The following is a 24,702-nucleotide window of genomic DNA, read 5'->3' on the forward strand; positions in this document are numbered from 1 at the left end:
CCAAGGACACCACTGCAGCTTTGGGCCCAAAAAGTACGAACAACAGTGAACTGAGGAGAGCAATCTGGGAGGATGGGACTTCATACCTGAAGCTGTAATTGGACAAATAACCCCAATATGTAAATGGATCAAAACTTATAAAAGTGTGAATACTCATGACTGGTCATCTATCTTGGGTCCATCTTGGGTAGAGGCACAGCCAGGCTCTTGTACTGCCCAAGGTGTATCCTTTGAAGGTCTTTTAATAAATTCCTACTTTATTCCTTTAACACTGTCTAGCCTCTTCCAGGTAGCCTCTCTATGCATCACTATAATGATTTAAATTTAAATATAGGACCGTAGGTTTATTCCTTATTTCCTTGTGGTGTTGGCGTGTTTTGCAGACTGACTGCTTATTTATTAAAAAAAAAGCCCTGAGCAGCTGCCTTAATTTGGAAGGTGACCAGTAATTCCTGTGTTGCATTAGGTTTGCATCTCAACTGATGTTTTTTAAAAATGCTTCTTTGCAGTTCAGAATCTTAGGTTCTGGTAACCTGTGGCACAGAGGGATTTTTAGTGGAGATTTTCATTCTTATGGTTTCTTACATGAAAAACAACCCACCCAGAAAATATTAATTTTTCCTTATTTGGGTGACATGTTAGGGGCAGTGTCATCCATAGGATAAAAAATTACTCATTCATTAATCTTGCATTAATCTTGGGATTAATACTCAGAAATTGAATCTTATTTCTTTGCAGTGCTTGGAATTCATAGAAATACAGCTCTGTTCTTTAATGGCCAATACACATTAGCTAGTGGGGTGGTTCTGATCTTCATTTACTTTCATAATTTACCAGGAGTCTTTCTCACAGGCCTTGCTCTGAACCCCATGGCACCATGTGGCACTTGGTACACTACTCCTGGTAGGTTTTTGAAAGGTCTAATTAGCTGTTGACTTCCTGAAAAGAACTCAGTTCCACATGAGTTTTGTTCTTGTTCTGCCATTTTGGTGGGAAAACTCCTTAAATGTCTGTATTTTCACAAATGCACCTTTGGATGTTAATTTTTGCAAGAGTGTGGGAGTTGAAGGCCTTGCTTGCCTGTTGTTTCATTTGAGGATAAGTCTGCCTCTTGATTATGTTCTTGCTAGAAGACAGAAAGGAAATCTACCTTTACTCTCTTCAGAGACTCTATATGACTGCAGCCAGAGTTGTTCTGAGTATCCTAGATTTTAGAAGTGTCCCATCTGCCTCATGTTTTTGGTAGGCTAAGGTCTTTGTATTGTCTCCCTGTTTCTCTTAATATTAACTGCTCATCAGTCTAAGGAGTTTTCAACTAGATTTTTCTCTGGATAGCTCACAGTGAAAAACATGTTGTGAAATAGCCAAGAAAATACTTCTTGCTGTCAGTGTGTCAGTTAAGCAAAATCAATGGTTTCTTTGTGGAATGTGCCAGTTGTTGTAATTTGCAAAGCTGTGACGCTGAGCTCCAGTCTGTCTTCCACTGCCCTCCCACCCCCTCATGTTCTGGCCTTACTGAGGCTTCAAGTGATGCTACCTTTGGGAGAGCAGTCTGTTTGCTTTTACTTAATAAAGCAAATTACTTAATACTCAGTGTTCTGGGACCTGCCAGGCATTTGTTTGCTCACAGTGACCCCTACGTGCAGGGAACACTTCAAGAAGTAAGATGGATTACTTTCTGTCCAGTTCTCCTTAAGATGTGTTTATTATATGTGCCTTCACTGCACATCTGTCTGTTTGCCTTTGGGAAAGGCCTAGAGAGAGATGGGAATTCTTGGCTGGAGAGGAACTGAGACCAAGGAACACACCTTAGCTGGTATTGTATCAATGCTGGGTCTTGGGCCATGCTCCAAGGCAGGCTTTTAGGGTAAATTTGTCTGCCCCATGTAGTCAGCATGAGTATGTCCAAAGAATGTGCTTATAAGGCCTCAAAGAGCAGTAATAGGTAAATAACCCATTGTTCTTGGTGATACAGACTGCTTCAGCTCTTGTAACCCACCAGTGGAAAACCATGCTGCAATTTAATTTCAGTTTGATTTTGACCATAGACTGGGAGATAGTGTTATGGTGTCACCTAATCCAGGTGGCAGCTGGAAGGGAGCAGTTTTTCCTGGCCATCAAGAAGGAATTATCCAAAGATGATTGTAAATGCTTTGTTTGGAAGGAGAAAGGGGAAATTTGTAACAATGAGAAATCCACATTTTTACTCATTTGAAAGCTAGTTTATTTGTTCATGGAAACACTTTCCTTGGAAGTTGCAAAGTATTTCAGAGAAACTACTATGGCAACTGTTTGAGAACTGCTGTTTGAATACTCAAAAATCCTAATATATATTTTGTCAAAAATTTACAAGTACACTGAGGCTTGGACATCTGCTTATATCATCAAGTGTTGCCAATATCAGAGTTCCTGCAGAGGCTTGCAGATAAATACTTGTTAATCAGCATGCAGTGGGGCTACTTTGCAGTTTAAAGAATGTTAGCAGAAAAGGAGAGTGACACACAAACAGAAATACCAAAGAAATAAACCTCCCTTAGCCAGGGTTTGTATTGTTTGTTCTTATGTTAAACTTTCAAGTCCACTTTGACTTTCAGATGGAAGAGGAAAATGGTGAAGTCAAATCTGGCTGTCAAAATTTGCAGATGGAACAATGGCTATTGGTGAAGCTGAGGAGTATATGAGGAAATGTTTTGCAAATTCAGAACCTCACTGTCATAACTTTAAAAGGAAGCACAGGAAATACATGTTTTTAAACTGAATGTCTAAATACCTGAAACTTTAAAAATTTTGTGTCCTGTCTTGGGCAGCAAATAGAGGGCTAATTATTAAAAGGTTTTCAAATAGACTAAGTCTTAATTTTAGAGAGAAAGCAGCATAATCAAATGGTCTGGAATAGTTCCTCAAATCTAATCTGTAATTAAATCAAAAATAAGACAAAAATTAAAAGAAAAGAGCTGAAGGAGATATTAAAAAGAGATTTTATCTTTTCCTCCTGTTCCTTACTGACAGGCTTGCCCATGGGGAAATATTCACATAGAGTACATCATCTTTTCTCACCTTTATATCTGGGAAACTTTCATATAATTTAACATTTTGCTTTAAGCTGAATCTGAATACAGGCTTTACAGTATTATATAAAAATATGTCTCTGCTTCCTGGCTGCAATTAGGGAAAAGCAGCTTGAAAAAGAGAAGGAAGACAATGCTGGGTGAAAAATGAAATAAAGTTTCAGATGTAAAGCAGTGTTTAATACATAGCTGGAAGAAGGTTATGTGATTTTTGGGGGGAGGGGGTATGAGGGGCTGTTCCCTATATCAGATTCCCACTGGTCAAAGTATCTCATGCCATGAAGCTTAAAAAGGCCCAAGAGCATTATTTACCCAGTGACACACCCATATTTAGGGAAAGTTTCAACCTGCACAGTTATCCTGATCATCTTATTTAGTGACTGTCAGATAGTGCCTGGACATGGATAACTTGGCTTCATTCTACCAGCTCATGAAAGTGCATCATGCTGACTTATGATGTATATATATTTTCTCTCACTTCTGAAATATTTCATGTTTTTGTTTGGATTACGATCAGGAATTATCTCTTCTGAGAGTTTGGAGCAATCTATTTGTCTCCAGCTCTTCTGACTTTACAGAAACCATTTATGGCTTGAGCTGAAGGTAATTTATCCTACCTGGACCATTACATGAGAGTGGGTTTATTTTCATTAGTAATTCAGTTTTTCTATGTCTGTGTCAAAGTTTATACTTGCTAGACTTGTAGGGGTGGAAAAGGGAAGGTAGCTGTGCAGGTTGGGCTGAGGTTTCTGTGCACACAACATGAATGAGAGGATAGTCTGAATATGTGAGCCTGGCCACCAGAGAACTTGCTTCTAACTGGCAGTGGAAAAAGTTGCTGTACCAGAACAACTTCAATAAATTTTTCTTTCCTGAAGTGTGAACAAGAAGGGAAATCATACAGACCTCAACGCTTGAATAGATACTCTGTTAGAAAGGCTGTTTAATTTTTTATTCATCATTCCTACTCAGAGTGTTACTTGCTCCAGCAGTGGTACCATATGAATGATAATATAAAGTTAGTCACAGAGCCTCTATAGTTTTATGGGTTTGAATTTTTCCTCAGATGTGGTAGGAGAAAAAACTGCTTTTTATTTCAGTAGAATCCAAATTTATTATGATAACATTTGAACTCTACAGATGTTTAAACCACTTACATAGGAAATAGTGCCAACACTGTTTTAATTTTTTTCAAACTAAATTGTGTTTTATTGCTAGCTTCAACTTTTAATTTTATGTATGTTTAATTAAAGTCACAGAAGCTTTAATTAAAGCTGTGCTCAATACTAGGAATGTTGCAAATGTTTTAAGCATTAAACAGTGCCAGCTAGGATTTGGATTAATGTAAGCTGAGACATTTGTGATGTGAATAAACACACATCATCATAATGAAACATTGTGCAAATAAATGCTTTTCATTCCAAGGGAGGAACAAAAAAGTTTCCTAATTGTGTTGGACTAAAGTACTAAATTACTTTGCATCAGTTTAATTTTCTGTGAATTGCTATAGAATAGAAATCAAAGCAGTGCATGAATTACTGTTTTGTTTTTGTATTTTCAGGTGTTTCGGCTACAGAAAGTCATCTGGAAATAGAAGGGATGGCAAATTGTCTGCCATATTATGGAATTTCTGATTTGAAAGAAATTCTGAATGCAATAGTTAACAGAAATGCAAAGGAAGTATATGAATGTAGACCTCTCAAAGTGATAAATTACTTGGAGGTGAGACAGAAGCTTTCTTTTAGTATTAGCCAGATAAACTTGTAATAATTCCTGAAAGAGCTTGAAAATCTTTCTTCAGCTTTGTGTTTTAATTAATTCCATTGTGTTCTAAACAGAAGTTACTCTTGAAAAAGAGAGTCCTCTATCCTCTCTGGGTTGTGTATTCCTTACCAAAATATTTCCATCAGATATACCCAAAAACAGTCACCCAGTGTGATATAACACATGCCAAAAGGTGATTTTCACAAAGTGTTTCCACTGTAAGACACTTTCCAAGCTGGAAAGGCATTTCTCCATATTAGGATACAAAACTGCTACAGAATGGCAGTAACTCCTGTTAATGTTTTCTGTACAAATAAATAAATTGTGCATCCAGAGACAATAATGGCATGAAGTTTCAGAGATAACTAATAGATGTGGTACTAGTTAAAGCTGGAGTAACCAACAGCAATAGTAATCACTTCCTGTCTAGTTGTTTCACTAATTCTCTTCAATTCCAATTCTCTTCAAAAAGGTTACCAAAGTATATGTAAAGTCTCTTTTTGCTTGGGCATTTATAAGATACCTTCCTGAATTGGGTTACTTCAAACTGGGACCTAGGCACATACTTACACAGGGTATGAGTTTCATCTTTTAAGCATTATTACGCAAATCTTTCCCTGTCTTGTGAGGGTGATGAGCTGCCTTTGCAGCAAGTGATTCTGTTATGTACTACTGAACCACTCTCATGCACTCAGGAAAGAAGCTTAAAGAAGGGATAAGTTCAGTGGTGAGACAGCAATGGTTTGTAAAAAACCCCAGATAACTATAAAAGCTGTTATTCAGAAATAAGCACTGAATTTTTTGACCATTCTGGGAGTGCCATTCATTGTCATGTTCAGAATCACAACTTTAATCATTCATTTCATGTTTAAGCAGGCAGCATGTCTGCAGCTTTTGCTGTCTGTAGATGGATGCAGAAGAAAGCACAGGTTGAAGCAGCAGCCTTACAGGGTATTAAACAGTCCACAGTGATCCTTTTTCCATTTGGAGGAGTGGGAGAAAATCTCAGACAAAGAAAATGAGATGATTTAGATGAAATAATTATGAATGGTGCTCAGGTTTGTACAGTATGAAGGGAGGCTGTATGCCACATACATTTCTGTCTAGGTAACGTGACTTAAGTAGAGAAGTCAGTGGCAGGAAGACCCATCTTGGAGGAGGAAACAAAACTTTTTCAAGTTCCTTAGTTGTTTGAGGGTGGGTGCTTTAAGCAGTCACTTCTGCTTTCTAGTGTTAAGTAAATGCAATAAACCATAGTACATACAAATTAATCTATGAAGTTTTGCTGTAGTATTTTTCAAATTGTACTTACTGACTGCTTGAATTAATTTATGATACTTCTAAAGTTTGTGGTGTGAAATGTGTCTTGTGAACTGGTAAACATGTACAGCTGATGCTGGTGACAAGAGGAAATAAGAAACACAAAGCATCTTGCAAAAAGTAGGCTAAAAGACATAACCAGGGGGCTGACTGTGCATGCCTCCATTTTAAAAATGTCATGAACTGACCAGTAAGAAATGGTTAAAGGTATATTTAGATTTCTGAAATTTGGAATATTTAGCAGCAGAGAAGGATGACCTTTAAACAGTGAGATTTTAATTCCTGTTTTCTGGTAGCCACAGGCTGATGTGCTAAAAAGTGGTACTTTAAAAACTATTGGGGTTTTGATTTTGTTTTTCCTTTCCACAGGGAGAAGCAGTACGTTTAGCTCGGCAGCTGCCCTTACATTTGTCAAAAGAAGATGTGCAAAACACAATTTACAGGATGAAGCAACAGCTTGGAAAGGAAAATAAAGGCTGCGTTCATGGTCGTCCTTTTTTTCATCACTTAACAGATATTCCAGAAGTTGACAAGCACAACTCCATGGAAATTATTCAGTAAATGGAACATTTTGTTTGGGGTCATACTTCTCTTGCTTAATTTTGATCACTACTATGTAATTTCAGTATGTTTTGTGCAAAATTTTTGTTTAATGACTTTTCATTGTTACATGTTCACCTCCTAAAGACTTCATTTAAATAAAAATGCTATTTGAAAACAGAAAAAAACACTGTAGAAAAACAACTCACCACTATTTTTTTAAAAAATTTATTAAAGAAATGTTCTCAACTGGTTTCCTCCTTCTCTTATTGCCGCAGGTTTAAGAAATACCAGTATGTCAGAATTCTTTAGATGTGAAGTGGTTAGAAGTTGCTTTCAACAGAGCATGGCAAAATTTATTATACTAAGGACTTCAGCTGTTAATATTCAAAGGAATGCCAGATAGCTGTAAGTATTTGAGTATGGCATTGCCATATGCAGTTATTATAGTTAGATTTCTGTGGTGTTGTATTTCTATTTGGAAATTCTTAGCTCATGTAAATGAGTATTGACAGTCCAAGTGTCCAATCTCCAAAAATTCTACACTTACAGAAGTGTGGTTCTTAAAAGTACAGTACAAAAGTTTAAAAACTTCACATCAAGAAGTTCCCTTGAAGCATAATGGATGTGAGTCACAGGAGCACAGGTTGGCACTGAAATCAGGTGCTCATGGAAGTTTATTGGTGTAGCAGTGCTGTACACAAATTGTTTGGGGGTGGGAAACATAAACTGTCCTCCCTCAGGGAGAATGTGGCATAACTGGGGCATAGTCTGCTATATAGAGAGCTACTGATTTTGGTAAACTGGTTCATTCTCTTTCTACCAGAACACAATGTTTACTCCTCTATTTCAAGTAGTGGCCTACTTCTGTAAACCTACCCCCCTAGGCCTTCTGTGCACAGCAGATGCCTTGTCTCTGGAAGAGTGTGTTTTAAAAGTTTCAAGCTCACCTGAAAATTCCTGTTTATTCCCAGCTGTTGTTTGCAAACCTTGGCACTATGAAAATGTGGTGGTAGAACCTAGCTTTGTAGTGTTTCTGTGGCTGCTAGGTAAATGGTTGAAGGTTGCTGAAAGGCCCAAGTGCAAGTTAGTTTGTGGACAGGAGTGTTGGACCAGACAAGCAAATGTAGTGTTTGAATGTGTAAATCACTGATGCTGAACTGGTGAGCTAATTTAAGAAATCACATCACAGCCATACATCACAACATGTAAATTCTGACCTGAAAGGCAATGATTATCAATTCTAACCTGAAAGGTAAGGATTATCTTTTTCACAGAGCCTGTTGCAACAGAGCAAGAGGTAATTGTTTTAAACCAAAGGAGGATTGATCTATGTAAGAAGGAAGTTTTTTACAATGAGGGTGGTAAGGCACTAGAACAGGTTACCCAGACACACAGTAGATGACCCATCTGTGGAAGAACTCAAGGTCCCGTGGGATGGGGCTTTAGGCAACTCGATCTAGTGAAGATGTCCCTGCTCACTGCAGGGGACCTTTATGATTATTTCTTTATGCCATTAAAGTAAGTTTGTCCTTTTCATAAAGAGCAAGGATAATCAGAGGACACAAGCAGGAGATCTTTCCAAGCTTAAGGGTAGCAAGGTACAAAATGAGAATGTCACTTGCAAACTGGACACTTGGCTCTAAATGTCACTCAGTGCAGAAGATGTGAATTTTTAGAATCGAAGTGAGAAGGTGGATGGAGATAGAGAAAGGAGACGTGACCCTTGGCTCTGGTGGGGAAACAGGATCCCAGCCTTGCATGGGATACAGAAGGTTATAGTTTGTTTATTTTTATTCTTGTTGGAATACAAATTCTGAGAGTTTAGAGAGGTGCCATTACAGTGAGAAAAGCCAGAAGCAAGCTGCAGAATGGAAGTTTATCTCCTGACTAAGGTTGTTGGAAATTAAATTAATGTGTGCACCACTTTTATTCAGTTTGGAGTATAATATACAGTATTTAATGAGATTAATAATTGCTGCTTCTTTTCCAAAGGTAAGATAGCTATATCCTAATTATACTGAAGCCAGTATGAGTATCTTTTGTAACACTTGAGTCTACATCAAGAGGACAAGTGTTAATTGGTATTTAGGCCCTAGACTGAGGACAAAACACGATTGGCAAATGGTATTCACAGGTGCCAGGGTTTAGTTGCTATGGAAGCAAATTAGCATCAGGATTTTAAGTGCAGGTGCAGCAGGTTAAGCAATTGTGAGCTGGGGCTTCCCTCCTTTACTTGCTGTGTTTGCTGGACACTACACCTCAGAGCTGCTCTGGAGTTCTTCCTTAGGTACGTGTACATACAGTTTGCTTTCTGTCTCTGGGGGATGTTGTGTGGCTGGGTGCCAGCAGTGACTGCTGGAGCACGGCTTTGGAGCTGTAAGTCTGGGTGTCTCCTCACCACAGTTTTCATGGTTGGGACTGCAAGCTGAAATTGGGAGTTATGTTGTTGTTCTGCTGATGGGAGATGGCTTTACATAGGACAGAGTGGAGGTCTCTCCTTTTATTCAGTGTGAACAAAAAGAAATGTTACTTTCTGTTTGTAGAGATGTTCTCGCTGATGCCATTTTGTTCTTTGTTTAAATAATAGAAATACCCCAGTTCTAGGTTTCTAAGTTGGAAGAAGATAAATGGTGTGCCTGAGGTAGCAGTTCTGGAGAAGGGCTTCTGCCATTGCACCATCACGGGGTGCTACACAATGAACCAACCCCACGAAGCTCTCGGGGAAGCGCACAAAGGCTGCCTTTGCCTGCAGTCAGTCCGTCCCCAGCTCCACAGGCAGTTTGTTTAAAAGGAAGAAGAAAACCTGAAATGTGTAACGTTGGGTGGAGTTGCCTATTGCCGTACTTGACCTCTTCCCACGGAGGAAGTGCTGCGAAGTGGGGCGTGGTGGGTGCGTGTCCCAGGGCCAGCGAGTGGCAGCCACCTCCTCGTCCCCCACGAGTGGCCGGGCTGGGGCACTCCAGGGACTTCCCGTATTTGCGCTGCCCTCTGCTGGCATTTCGGATTTGTACAATTTGGACTTAAATTGAGGTCTGGGGCTGACCATGGATGAGCATCATTCTTTCCTTCCTTCGCGTCCCCGGCAGGTCAAAGCAATATCGCTTTCCTTGCTCCTCGTGATGTGTGTGCTTGTTTTCCTAAAACACGCCTAGGGCAGGTAGCAGTGCTCCCTAGGGGAGGGTCAGGAGCTTTCCAGACTCATAGGAAAACTTCTAAAGCCTTTTGCTTGTACGTAGCCTTGCATTTTGCAAAGGATCGTTTGTATCATTGGTTGGGGCAGGTTTGGTTCTGGTAGTGTGTTTGCAGATCAGGTGTCCCCTTCACCCACATTCTGAGAAGTTGCACATTCCTGTAATGGGAAACAGCTGAATATAAATTTGACTTTATAAATAGAGGAAAGTCTCACTGAAAAAACAATTCTTTTTCCTTGCAGATAGATATGGGTATGAACATGAAATTGAGGTAGCACCTTTTACATGTGTCTTTTCTGGATGTAGTAGGAATCTTATTAAAGAAGTTTCTGTTTCAGTTAACCAGTGTGTGTGTGAAGGAGTTTGGACGATTTCTTGTTTGTTTTTTTTCCCTTCATCATGAATAGTACAGTTCAGAGAACTATAGCAAAACCAGAGGAACATTGATGTTATTTCATGAGCACCCAGCAGTCATTGGCAACAGTAAAATTTGGAGTTTGGGATTTGTTAGAATGGATTCTGCTCTATTTCCATATTCTGATATGGAATATTTTAAATACCTATCAATAGGAGCAATATTCCCAAGCACTTTATTTAGTTATACAAGCAAACATTCCCTAGTCTCAAGGTTTTCATTCCTTTTTTTTCTTCTGCAAACTTACTAGTATTACTTTAATGAAAGTTAACTTTAGCAAACAACTTTTTAGGTTTTTGAAAGGGTTGTAATGTTTGGTCTTCAGAGTTTGTTTTATCTTCTATAAAGCAGGTCAGGTTTTTGGTTTTGTATTGAAGTTTGGTTTCTTTTGCTAAATAAACTTATAATTCTGAATTTATTTTTTGGCTGCAATAGAGTATTGAAGGGTTTTTGAGAATTTTGTTTCATTTGTACCCAGCATTTAACAGGATGGGTTAGCAATTGTAAGAAACTTCAGGTACATCCATTTAATTTTGCAAATGGAAGGCTACCAGAACTTGCTTTTATTTTTTTTCCCCTCTCTCTGTAAGTATGGAGTATCATATCTGAAATTATGGAGAGTATAAATGTGGAAATGTTAAATCTTTTGTTAATGGCTTCGAATTAAGCACACATTGTTGCAGATGATTTGGAGGACTTATTTAAAGTAAATATACAATTTCAAGCTCAATTATCATTCATAGTTTAACCGAGCATAGTGAGATATTCAGCCTGTGAATTTGATACAGTGTTACTTCATAATTACGATGCTTTTTTACAGTAAATTTGATATAGAACAGTTGCTAAAGGAAAGCTGCTGAACAGTGTGACCAACCATTTTATGGGACACATCTGGTGCATTAGTTCAGGATGTGCAGTGCAGGAGAACAGAGCCTTTTGCCCAAAAGGAGAAGGAAGCTAACTCCACATGTATACGTTTTGGGGACATGCAGAGAGGTTAAACAATTACGAGTTAATTGTGTAAGCTAATAGGAGGGGTGTTTGTAATGTCATTTCAGAATAGCTAAGGAGGAAACAGAGGAGAATTATTGTTTTAAAATCTCAAATGAATGGTTTACACCTGTTAATGTTACATTTAGAACAGCTGTTTCTTTTATTATCAGTAAACAGATGCAGAAAGTAATGGAATGTTTTAAAGCAATATATTAATCCTCTCTTCCACTACTGAGTATTCTCATAATGTCATGATTAAATATTAACTGTACTGCTGCTGTCATCTGCAGTTAAAGAATATTTACTTACTTTTTTAATCTTTTTATCTGAAGTTGTAAATGTTTATCCAAAGTTATTGTAGTCTTTCATCAGCCCAGCCTAAATGTTTTTTCACATCAGTAATTTTATTTAATTTCATTGGACTGAGCTACTCTGTCAAAGTTTTGGTTTTATTCAAGGGTTATTTCTGTATTTGAAATTTCAGCTAAAATGAAACAAGCTATATTTATAAGGGGTGGGGTGGGAGAATTGCTCTGAAGGGCCAAATCTAGTACATATTTTATATTAATTCCTTGTGAAGTTGATTATATGTGGAGCTTTCCCAGAGTGTACTCAGGTTAAGCACTGCAGTTGGAATAGTACCAGTTAGGTGGTACAGGAGAGGTGTTTTTTTTTTTTTTTTGGGTTGTGTGAAAATAGTTTTAGTTCATTTATTTTCAAATGTGTTGTGCTGCCTCAGTTTTAAAGAGAAGCTATGAATCTGAAAGTCTCTTGGAAAGAAATACCTAAAAACTGCAGACACAGTGTCGTGTACTTAGAAAACAAAACCAAAACAAGTATTCCAAAATGTTTACAAACTAACGCCTAAACTGACCTGAAGTTTCCTAAAAACCTCTAGTGTCCACTAGATGCTCAGAGGTGACAGTAGGAGTTCTTCAAGTGGAAAATGCATGTCTTAATCTTGGAATTGCAGTGTGTGTGAGTGTTGTGAAGCGTGCAGCGCTGCAGTGACCCAGCGCGCGGTGGTGGAGCATTGCTAAGTGACCCTCGAAGAACGGAAGCGCAGCAGATTCATGCTGTATGACTTGTTTGGCAGATTAGTTTTCAGGAAATGCACAGACCAACGAATATGGCAGCTGCATTATTAAAAATACTGTATTCGAGCCCAGGTCAAATTGTTCATTCATGCACGGAGTAACTCAGCATTAATTGAATCATTGCATTTTTGACATATTTTAGATCACTGATGTTTTTTGCTTCAGCACTTGAAATGCCTGATAAATTACTATATTCACAAGGGGCAAGCATTTTGACAGAGGAATGCTTTATAAAGCGTTTATGTGTGAGTGTTTGCTCATCAGGTCATTCATTGCAGTAATGAGAATGCATTGGTAGAACTAAGATTCTGTGTTAATTCTAATGTCAGGCAGTCTAATTTTGGAGGATTTCAAGATGCTTAGGTAAAAATGTCTAAAATTATACAAAATAATTAAAAGGGAATGTCTTCCTTACTTCTTAGTAGCTTGATACTTCTTATATTAGATAAATTAGAGATATTCCTGATGAAGGGAAAGAGTTTATTTTCTCAATTAAAAAAACAAAAGTGGGGAGTAGGGATAAACCCTCTCATGTCCATTAAGTAAATTTAAGACTCCTGTCGTCTCACTGCAGTAGAATGGAAAGGAAAAATCTTTGTGAAATAATTTCAGTTTTTCATATAAATTAGTTTTTGAAAGGCTAATAATTCCAACCTGTGAGGAGCAAATCTAGGTGTGATTCTTGTTAGACTTTGCTAAAACAGACTAGTGGTAAATAGATTATTTCAAAGGAATGTTTTGTTGGAGGTCTATTCTTCCCTTAAGCAGACAGAGTAGAAATATTATTTAGTCAGTTAACATTTCTGATGCTCCCTGATACCTTAGGTGTGTATAATTTAGAACAGGAACCATTTAATAGTCACTAAGACAAACTATAGAAAACTGTTCCCTCATCAGAGGAATTCACTCAGTTACTTCTCCCACAAGAGAGTTACAGAACCTTTCCCTGAGGCTTCACACTGAGCTTCAAAATGCCATTTTCCAAAAGTGGTTGTCCCAGATCCCATTGCCATTTAGGAGAGCCATGTCTTCTATGCTTTATTTACAATGACCTTTGAGCAACTGAAAATGCTGCCAGCTCCTTTAGAAAGTGTGGCTTTAAAATTTCAATTTTGATCTATGTTTGTAAATGAGCAACTGTGATTATGCATCAAGTGTAACAGGAGTTATGGATACTGACCTTTTACAATAATAGTGTTTAATACTCTTAGTGAGCTTCCCTGTAGAATCTGAAAATGCTTAATAGTACACCAGCCACTTGTAGGTTATGGAAATTATAGAAACAGCTCAGTCAGCCATGAGAGTGATACAGAGTTTACAAGAGTGAAGGCTCCAAATGCTGCAATTCAGATGTACATTTGTATTTTTACTAGGATGAGCATGAACCTAATGTTTAATGGGTGTGTGTAGTTCATTCTTGCCTGATTGCAAACTTCTTGTGGAGTTCTCAATATAATTTTTTTCTATTAATCCAAGTCATCAGAAGTTATGCATCTTTTCACTGTTGTTGTGTCTTGCATCTTCTGAGTTTATTTAGATGCTCCATAGCAACAAGGCATTGTTAAATTGTTTAATTATGTCAAGTAATGAAGGTTTCAAACACCATGAGATTTTTTTTTATTTTATTTTTTTAAGCCTGTGTGGATGCAGAACTAATAAAAATCAAGTAAATTTTAAGAAAGGTTTGAATGACAAAATACAGTGCAATAACTCTCTTGCCAGTTTTCTTCTGGTTACCAGTCTAAGTCTTTTAACTCTAGCTCAGAAATCTGGAGCAAGTATTTTGGCATTGCAGTTTGTTGTAAGGAAGATTTAATAGCTTGTTATGTCCTATTTCTATAAACAGAAGTCATTTAGAGTTCAACAGATATATTTAGAATCAGCATTTGTGCTGGTAGTTACAAGCTGAATAAAATAATCTTTGAAAAGCTCAATATGCAGAAGGGAATATTCAGGTTCAAATTTACCTCACAACACATTCTCTTTTAGGAGACTTAGGGATTTTCACAAATAGGAACCTACAAAACTGAGTATCACACTTATTACTTTGTTTTAAATCTTTTTAATAATGAGGTTTTGTTGTGTGCAAATGTTCATAGTTTTAAGAGAACTATGTGGCTACTGCTGTTCAAGAGGTCAGGTCCTGTACTCTTTACTCTGGCAAAATTCCCTAACCTTCAGAGAGGGACATATCCCTGTCTCAGGGAGTAGAGAGTAAGGCCCAATAAAATGGACAGCCAGCAGCTTTGGAGAGGTCACCTCTACTCTCAGCTGGTTTGGGACAGAATATTAATACAAGTTTACTCTGAGTGATTTGTAATCTAACCTCTGATTTGGTGACTTCAAGGTATGCGTGATAACTGAGAAACATATGCAAAGTCAGTTTAAGAGATGAGTTTTATAGCAAATAGTAAATTAAAACCATAGTGACCTTTTAGTCTTGCTGATCATGTGCAGAAGGATGTTCATGTGGTGCCCTGTACTAATCACAGTAACAGGGCTCTTGCTCAGAGAGCAGCAGGCACAAGCACTACTCTTGTGTATTTGTTCTACTACATTTTTAATTGAAAAACATTTTGCAATTAAAATGTTATACCTTGATGCAATTTTTGCATATTCTGTTCTGGAGAAGATAGCACTTCTTTTCTTATGAAAAAGGTTTTTACTTAGTGGTGCAAATAATCATCAATGCCCTAGTTCAAATTTCAGTTGCTGTCCTGATTGCTGGCTCTGGCCATGTTTGATACAAAGTCTAATAATTTTTATTATAAATTTTTTATTAGAACAATTCTTGTATAAATTTTGCTAGACACTCCAGGAGCTTGAAAACTACTAATTAAAAGCATCTTAGATATTTAATTTAAGTATCCTTTGCTTCCTGTATTTTAACACAGTAATAACTGCTGTAGTTTATTTTATATCGAGTGTCCATGCTTTCAGCATCACAAAAAATTGCATCCAATCATATGATCACCCCATCCTTAAAGAAGTGTCTTGCAAGGATGGGTTTGCAAACAACAAAAACCTTCATTTTCTCTTCTTATATCTAAGCAGGTAGTTTTTCAGTTTTTATCATGTTTGAATTCTGATTGCTGCAATAAGCCTCAGAGAAGCCTTCATGTAGGTGTATTTTTTTAAATGTCAGTGCTGAAGAGAGAGAAAACAGTACTTTTTCCCCCCATGTTTTCATTCTTTACCATGTTGCTAGCTGTTCACCCAAGTGTCAGAGGAGTGAAGTTTTGTGCACAAATGATCCTTATGATGCCCCTTTGTCCCCTCATCAAACTGGAGCATTGGGAAGAGGACTGGCAGTGTGGCTGGCTCTTGGCATATTGGGTAGCTGAACACACTGATGAGAGTTTCCCCATTTTAACTACATGGGAACTCTACTTTAGGGGGAAATTATATGCTGGTACCAAATGATCTATATGATGTGCAACACAAAAGTTTTCCTGTTTTGTGGGGATTTCTATGACATGACCTGTGGGCTAACTGAAGAAAACATCACTGGGAAAGTGCTCCATATACAGATACAAGTGCTCCTATTGATACATTATTTTTCTAAGATTTTGCTGAGTAAAGCTCTTTCCATACATAAGCATTTTGGCCATCTGCAACTGCTTGTCAGTGAGGCTGGTTTGAGAACACTAGCTGTAATTGTAACCTCAGGAATGTGTGACCAGCTCGCGGCCAGCTGTGCATGCCCTGACTTTTCCCAGGTGTTAAGATACATGGCCACTTTTGTTCCCCTTAACCAATGGGGCAAAATACAGTCCTTGTTTTTCTGCACCTTGTATTAAGCCTAAGAACTGCTGGGTTTTGTTAGTTTTTCAATAGGTCATAGCAAACAACTACATGAAGTTGTCCGTGTTGTTTAATTATTGGGCATCTGTGACACAGTGTGCTGCATCTGTAGGATAGCATGTATTTTCAGAAATACAAAAAGGGTACTCAGTTCACCATGGCCTTGCTATAAATTAGCAGTGCTGACCCTGCAAATCACATAAGTGCTCCTTTTTTATTGTTGTTGCTTGGAAAAGATTTTACTTATGTTTTGATGGCATAGGTATTTCTAGAGTTTAAGCCTCTTGAGCCAGAGTGAGTTTTGATGCATTTTTCAGTTGATCTTATTTTAATGACCCATTTCATGTTCAGAGGAGCACTTAGCTGTTTGCTGCAAAGGAACCTAATTGGAACAACTGCTAAATCCAGCCTGGAGTTGTCTGCATAGAGTGTTCTGCATTTTGTAATTGCCTGTAATTAAGTAGAAAAGTACTTTGTTTGCTTGTGTAGCATTTACTATGTTCAAGGTGAGGCACAAATAGCTTGAAAGCAATGTGTATGCTCACAGGTCTCCTCCTTAGAGGTAGTGGGAGGGACAGCATTTCTAGTAATCATGAGGACAAAAATTACTCCATGGCCTTTGATACTTTAGTCAAGTAAAAAGTGAAAACATGAGATTAAATAATGTACGTGATAATTTGCATGGTGTGGTCATTATAAAGGGATAAATCCACGTCTCAAGTCACTGCTTTTTGCTCTTATTTGCCAACAAGCTGACATGATCTCTACATTGTAGATATGGAAAAGGAATTAGTTTTTAACTTAGAACAATTCTTTACATGGTCAAAGTTAACACATATCATCTGTAAAAGTAACCTACCTATTTATACCAGTTTCTATGTCCATGGAATGAACTCGGACCTCAGAACAGATTGTGCTCTGTAATACATTCTGAGCTCTTGAGTTACAAATTTCTGCCTTTTATGCACTTTCAAAGCTTGCACTTTTGGGTTTGGTCATCTTTGAACATAAGAAGGGGACACAGATTCTAAACCAGCACTGGAGTTTTTCTAAATGCTCAGAAGCCAGGGATGAGCACATGTGAAAAGTTTCATGTGCCTAAATACCTTCCAAAATCTAGTTCTTAGGGACTCAAAAGAGATCATGTCTTGAGACTCAATGAAAAATATTGGGCTCCTAAACAACCCTTGAGAAATATACCAGAGCTGATTGGCGAGGAGAAGAGGAGCACACCAATCCAGTGCTGAGACCTGTTTGAACATCAACACCTGTAGCAAGGCAAGTTCTCCCTTACAGCTGCAGGGATATGGAGCAACCTTGCATGATGGGCTTACAGAAAAGAGTGAAGGATGTGCTTTTTCAAAGGTTTTTCTGTATTTAAAAGTCCTGGTCTGTGAATCCTCTTAAAAAAGCAGGGGCTCTCCACTCTTGCCCAGGGCACACAGAGCTGATGAGTCTGGGATAAGACTGCATGATACAAATCACTCATGATTTGTGCCTCTGACTGACGTTCCTCCAGCGAGGACTCCCAGATATGTACCAGCATTGTGAGATTCCTGTAACCACTGGTCTTCGGTATTTCCTGTGAAACTTAAACCTAATGTTGGAAATCTGCATCAGCACTGAACTGTTCTGCCCTTTGTTTTCTGTTCGTCAAGGTGGCTTTTCTAATTAGCATAAATCACAAAGCTCCTGCAGCAGTAGTGTTGTCCATGTGATATACAGCATCTCTGCTGTGCCCAAGGAATATTTACAAGCCAAAGGGCTCTGCTTTGCTTGATTTGGAGAAGCCTCTTGTTTCTTCTTTCAGTTTCTCATTATAAGATAAAACAAATAAGGGGCTTTAAGAGAAAATAATGTAGAATACGATGATACTTTTATTATTAGCCATGTCTGAAGTGAACAAAATAAATCAGCTAAAGGCAAAGGAAATACAACCCTGGGGGCATTCAGAAGTTTAAAAACAATGAAGTAAAAAAATCTGCACTACATTACATCAGACTACAATAAAAAAGTTAAATTACTCTGAATTGTGTGTAATCTAGTTGAAAAATAAGACACTTCTGTGGGGTATGGATACATAATGTAAACTATTTCAAAGAGTATTTGTCAGTCTCTTGGAATTTGCTCCAAATGCTTTTCGTTCAATGGGAGTGAAAAGCCATGCTCCATTACAGCCTCACTTGATATTTTATTTTAGAGAAAGACGCTTGGAAGCAAGTCTACTTTGTTGGTTTTTTTTTTTAATTGCTTTAAGGTAACAGTGGCAAAAAAGTAAGATGAGTTGCATGCTTGTGTTTCTTTTACCTACTCATCTTTCTTATTTTGATTGTTGCCTTTTCTTTCACTTAAAAATGAAAATGTACATGCATCGGATATATTAGAAAAATTGATGACAACTGCTCCCTTCATTTAAGAAACTAACTGATCTGTACACATGCTTTATTTTCATGCTCTTTCTCAGAGGCTGATTTGTGAGAGGGAATAGGTGTTTCTGATGTTGTATTCCTAACCTGTATATCTTTATAATGTTTATTTATTGTTATACCATCTGAGATAATCTCGAGTGCTTTGTGTGTGAGGAGTTAGGACATTTTGGAGTAGGAAACTTTTTTTTTTTCCTCTATGGCTTTAAAAAGATCCATTAAGAACAGCTCTGATTCTCTGCACTTTTCATTCCTGTTGCCTTCTGCTGCATTTTCATGAAAAGTTGCAGCCTAAGTAGTATTAATCTGCTTAGTAGTTGGGTGGAAGCAGAGAACAGCTAGAAGTTGATTTTTCCCCGTTTCCTGCAGCGCACAAACCCAGTTGAGCGGAGCAGTTAGCCTTGCTCCTGAGGGCTAATATAAATTAAAGGTCCTGAGCACTAGGGGTTGTTAAAATTCTCAGAGGGCTCTTTATAAGATGTTAACCCCCGTGGTCTGGCCAGGCTCCAAACGGGGTAATTACATTCTTCCTACCTAAATTCCCCCTGCAATTGCAATTCGATGTGCTGGTATTCCTCACTTCCTCTCCTCTGCCGTGCCCCGTGGAACAGTTGTTGCATTTCATCCCAGAGGTACTTGCTTTCATTGACTGATGGAGTGATCTGTGTGTAGAGTCTATAAAGCATTTTAAGAGCCTTTTGGATGAAATGTAATTTATTATGCCTAATTTTATCATTTTTTAATTATCTCCTGTTTAAAATGAACTGGGTTAATCTGAGTCCTGAATGAGTGTGAACTGTGTGCAACAGATCTGGAATGAGAAAGCATCAACAACTGTTCTCGTTCCTCGTTGAACTTCTTCCCAGAATTTTTTTAGATAAAAAAGATAAAAGATCAAACTAAAAGTACAGGAAACCTTTCTAAAGGGTTCATTACAAAATAGGAAGAATATGAGCTATATAAAAAGGTTAATGTGACTTTTGTCTCATTTGAAGTGTATATATATATAGATATAACATTCCTCCTGCTTAGGCATTCTGTTGTAACCTTAAGAGCAGCAACTAAAAACTCATGTTCTAAAAGTTACTCTTTTTCTACCCCTTTTTTATATCAGAAAAGCTTTTTATTATAAAGGAACTGTAATTTTCATTAAGGTATTGCATCCTAATTGTAAGTAGACTCATATAAATTTAAGTCCTGCTTATAAGAAGAAAAATATGTAGCTAGCACTCAGTGTTTAACAAGATAGTGGGGAATATCTATATGTGCCAAATATACAGAGACTTCAGTTACATACTTCTCTAAATATGGGATTTGCATGTCAGATATGTGCAATGCAAATAGGGTAAACATCTTTCTGTTTAACACTGGTTTCTCTTCACTCTTGGGGTGTCTCGTACCAAGCTTAACTGTACTACATGGGAAACCTTTGTACAGATGCTAGCCTGAATGTGCTAAACTCTTCTTTCAAGAGGTCTCTTAGTCTGGTCTAACAGCCTAAAAGGTTGTTTATATCAGATATTTTTCTCCTAGAACATTGGCAGATAGAAACAAAAGAGCAGTGTTGATCCATGCTGTAATGTTCTCACTAATTAAGAGACATGCCTGAAGGTGAGTTGCTCCCCATGCTGCAGGGCAGGGTGAAGGTTTTGCAGGTGACGTTTCTGGTAGCACAAGAAATGTATTTCCAGTCCCAGATGTGAAAAAATCAATATATTAGCCTACACAAGTGAATGTGATGCACTCTCTGAACTCCTGAGGGGATTCTTTTTGTTGCCTTCTGAGTGAGGATGCTTGCAGATCTGCACTGACCCTGCAGCAGCCATTTTCTGGTGCTGCTGAGGAAGGTTAAAAAAGTAAAAACAGCCAATAAAGAAACTGAAAAACTCTTCTTTACATAAAAAAAAAAAATCTAAATACATCTCTAATACAATACAGAGTTTGAAGGCCTGAAGCTTCAAATGTCCTTGTGAGGTCTTCCATTGTGTTTTAGTGAAAAACTACACTATCACAAGCATATCTTTCTTTCTGATCTGCAATAAAAGCTGAAATAAATTTAAATATTTGGTACTAAATTTAGCCCAATGTGCTCTGTTGCTCGTTGCTTAGAAAGGAGCCTGCAATAACTATACAGCCAGATGTTCTTATGAGCCATACCTATATAATCCCATTCAGTGTGGCTTTAGTGGATTTTAACTTAGAGTAAGAAATTTAGTTCTCTTGCCTGTACTCTGTTCTGACATATTCTTATTTAAAAACAGATTGCCATTTAGAATGCAAATAAGCTATTTGTATAATGTTATTACTGTAACCAATGTGCTTTTCTAATTGCACTGTGTGATAGTAAATATTTGCATAAAATACAGCTGTGCTCTGAAGCATTTCTCTTATGATGCTTTCTAGTTGCTATTACCAGCACACTTTAAAAATACATTTAGTTTGTAAATATATTTCTTAAGGAAACTTATTATTTTTAGTTAGTTTGTGTAAATAAGTATAAATAGCTTTCTTCACACTGATGGTCTCCTGACAGGCACAAGAGCTCTGTACTTGCTCTTCACATCTACACTCACATGTCTTCACATCTTCTAAGCATCCTGAAGTGTTCATGTTATTTTATTTGTAAGAGCTTTGGCAAATCAGCTTTTGGCGTATCCTCTTATGTTTTATACTAGGTTCTGTTGCCAAGATGAGATACAAATTGCTGGAAACATTCATGCAGAAAAACAAATCCATGTATTTTAATACTTGAGGAACATTTAATTTATTGAATCATGTTTTTAGGTAGTCTGTTAGAATAAGGTGGCAGAGGCTTTATTTAGATGAAAGGTGACTCACAGCAGGATATTGCAGAGGTGCATAAACCATAATTTTGTGCATTTCTAGCTCTTTTATGTTTTGTATTTTTTTTCTTGTATGACATGTGCAACTGTTTCCATTAATTGAAGTATCAAATTTAATTTTTCATAATCTAATATCAAAAAACCAATTTAATAAATCAGTCTGTATTTTGAATTATTTTTAATCCTGATATTCATTCAGCAAATAGTCTCTGCTGTTTGTGCTTTGCCCCCCAACTATCACACTTTATTTTTCTCTGGTAAATTCTCTAGTTTGCTTTCTGTTGGATATTCCTGCTTCTTACATCCTCTTCCTCTGTAGAGAGGAATGTGCTCTTTTTTCTCCTACTCATCCATAACTTTTTCACTTCTGCTCTTTCCTTTTGTTACCCACAGCTGTCTGCATGTTCTTTTTAAACTCTCCATCTACAGCTTTGTTCCCCATAGCATTCTCTGGCCTAATTAACTTTAATTACAAATTCCTTTTTGTTGCACTCTAAATTCAGTTTTATAGCACTCAGTAAAAGCTTTCATATCCAGGGCTGAAGAAATAGGGTTGTTCCTATTTCACCCAGTCTCCTACCTATTTCTTCTCTATTTTTCTTTTTTTTTTTTCTTCATTGATACCATTTTCTCCTTTATCAACCTGTATCTTTAGAACTCCAAACTCAAATTTCCTTCTGTGGCTGTATTTAATTGAAGACACAGTTTGATAATTAAATATTCCAAAGTATGTTTAAAGATAAGTGAATTTGCGTTAAGGGGTTTTGGGTTTGTTTGGGGGATTTTGTTTGTTTTAATTTTGTTTTGTTTAGTTTGGTTTTTGGAAATAGTTTTCAGTACCAGTGTCCTAGTCATTGCAGGAAACATACTTGAAAATTTTCAGAAAAAGCATTAAAGTTAATTTTCTCAGAGCCCCAACCTCTTCATACTTAGGAGATTATGTAGTCTACCCAGAATAATAGATTATTATTGCAATTCATTAGAGTGAAACTGTAGCAGTATCTGTAGCTTCTCCAAAAATTCATCATCATTATGGGATGTTGTCTTTAATGACTGCTCTAAATTCCGTTTCTTTACAAGTATTTCGTTAACTTGGTTGTGGAGACAGGTGGATTTTTACACAAAAATTTTGTTGTGCTCTTGGGGAAACCAGCCATGCCAGTAATACTCACTTTAACTGAAATTGAGATGAATAATCTGAGGGTGACTTACTTAAGGTTTGAAACAGTTAACACTCTCTTAGGAGGAGATGAGGAGTAGATAAATGGTGAACAACTGGGAAGCTGGCTCTGAAGGACATGCTCGTGAATTTGGACACCGACTAATCTGTTTTGGCTGTTGATGGCATGGCAAATAACAGCCTAATGCAAAACCTTCCTGTTTCTTCCCACTCTGGAGTTTTAACTTTCCACTGAGGGCAAGCAGCGACCACGGGCCAAAGCCTTCACTGGCAGAAGTGGGAGCAGCAACCTCCCTCTCTCCCGTGTGGCTCTTCTGGCTCTTGTGCTGAGCAGTGCCCAGCAGAACACAGACTGGGGAGGTTTCCCCCCTCTTGGCCAGCCTGGAGTCAAACTGGGACCTCAGCTAAAGCACATGGCCTGGCAAGGGGTGTGGGCTACAGCCACGTGGCTCTTGTGTGGCCAGGAGCAAAACCAGACACCTGTAACTGTGTTAGGTTGTACCATCTTCCTTGTTTGCCTTGGCAGAGCTGCTGGCTCAGAAAATCACCTAAAGAGAATTGCTAATGTGGAGGTGCTGCCATTCAGGATTGTCTCCTGCTGTATTCCTGTTAACTTCTCCCACTGTTGAGTGCTGTCAGGTTTAGGGGTTGGGTGGCTGTTTTTGCTTTTGACTGTCTATGAAGATGATGAGCTGGCTAAATGACTTGATCAAAAAGCTCATTCACTCGAAAGAATATTATGGGCTGCTATTATGGGCTGCCTTGCCCTCAGGTCTGATCATCTCCTTAATGGTCCTGTTCTTGCCTTATTAGCACCCAATCCCTTTTTAGCACTGCGTACTCTTTTGGCTTTGTCCTATAGAGCATTTAAAGGAGATGTTCACTGAGGAGCTTCTCCTCTTCCATTCAGCCTGCTTTGGTGGTTCCCTCACCCTCTGCTCAGTGTAGGTACAGGACAGAGTCCATGCTGTCCTTGTCCTTTCCAGATGTTCCCAATTGCAGCTCTCTGGAAAGCCACAGCGCCATCAGTCTGGCAGCCTCTGGGGACTCTCACGTGTCTGTTGTGTCACTGGACTGAGAAACCCCTTACCCCTACTGGGAATTTTAAATCAGTGGAGTCTTCTATATGGCTATTGCCTCAAATCGAAGAGATACTACAGAAAGGATCTTGTGGAAAATATTTCATATCCTGTGTTGTGGTAAAATTTAGGTATGTTCGCAAGTTTCTAAGATAGTTTTAGGTGTTCAGTGTAACCAAATGATTTATCTTTCCCCCCCACCCTCTCAAAGCCCCTGTTTTATTCTGAACTATGCTAAATCTTGTTCTTGCTGTGTGGAAAGATTTTTGTGTTTCAGTGTAGAGAAAAATGAATTTTCATTTTTTCCTAGAACTTTTTCATACCCTCCATGTCTTTCGCCTACTTCATAAAAGTAGTAAGTTTTACCAATCCTGTCTTGATAAAGTCAGCCTTCATCTGTTTCAGGCTCTTCTAACTATATTAAGACTAGCTATCAAATAACAAGGAGCGTGTTAAAGTCCCGTTCCTCTGAGGCTCAGACAGTCCATGCTGCTTCTCTTCAGCAGTTCCTTGGAGTTTTTTGGGTGTTGCTGTTTAGAATCAGATTTATGCATGAAATTTTTACCTGTTGATGCAGAACTGTAGAAAGGATTTGTAGTCTGCTCTCTTCAGTCTTCAAATTGCACTGTTTTGTCTGAAGCTCAATGTGGAATGCCTTTGAGTCCCATAGATGAGCGTCTGTGGGGAATAAATTTCATTTTTGCTGCAACATGTACATACCTTCCAAGTAAATTTGTGTATATTTGCAATGATCATCTACCTCTGTCACCCACCCTGCCCCATCATCCCAATTAGGTGAAGAAAGAAGGGTTAAAAACTCTGAAGTCTAAAAAAAGTTTGTCTTGTTCAAAAAAAACTCGACTCATCAGCCAACCCTCCTGAAGTGCAGTTAAAGGTCTGCTACCCTTTTAAAGCAATAGGGAGGGCAAACAAGGTACAGTCACACTCAAAGGAATATTCATGCCAAGAAAATCTAATT

The 24,702-nt window shown here is 37.9% G+C and overlaps 1 protein-coding gene across 6 annotated transcripts in view; it reads left to right on the forward strand.

Annotated features, from left to right (window-relative positions):
* Positions 1-6,941, forward strand: part of PMS1 (PMS1 homolog 1, mismatch repair system component) — a 43,378-nt gene extending 36,437 nt beyond the window's left edge. For all 6 annotated transcript variants that reach the window (XM_041487580.1, XM_041487583.1, XM_041487584.1 and 3 more), the window contains 2 exons: positions 4,630-4,790; positions 6,522-6,941. In XM_041487580.1, coding sequence (XP_041343514.1) covers positions 4,630-4,790; positions 6,522-6,713 — 353 coding nt within the window. In that variant the 3' untranslated portion in view covers positions 6,714-6,941. The remainder of the gene's footprint in view (positions 1-4,629; positions 4,791-6,521) is intronic.
* Positions 6,942-24,702: the final 17,761 nt, after the last annotated feature.

This window comes from Pyrgilauda ruficollis, unplaced genomic scaffold, assembly GCF_017590135.1.
Source record: "Pyrgilauda ruficollis isolate IOZ18807 unplaced genomic scaffold, ASM1759013v1 scaffold81, whole genome shotgun sequence".
Classification (NCBI taxonomy): Eukaryota; Metazoa; Chordata; class Aves; order Passeriformes; family Passeridae; genus Pyrgilauda; species Pyrgilauda ruficollis.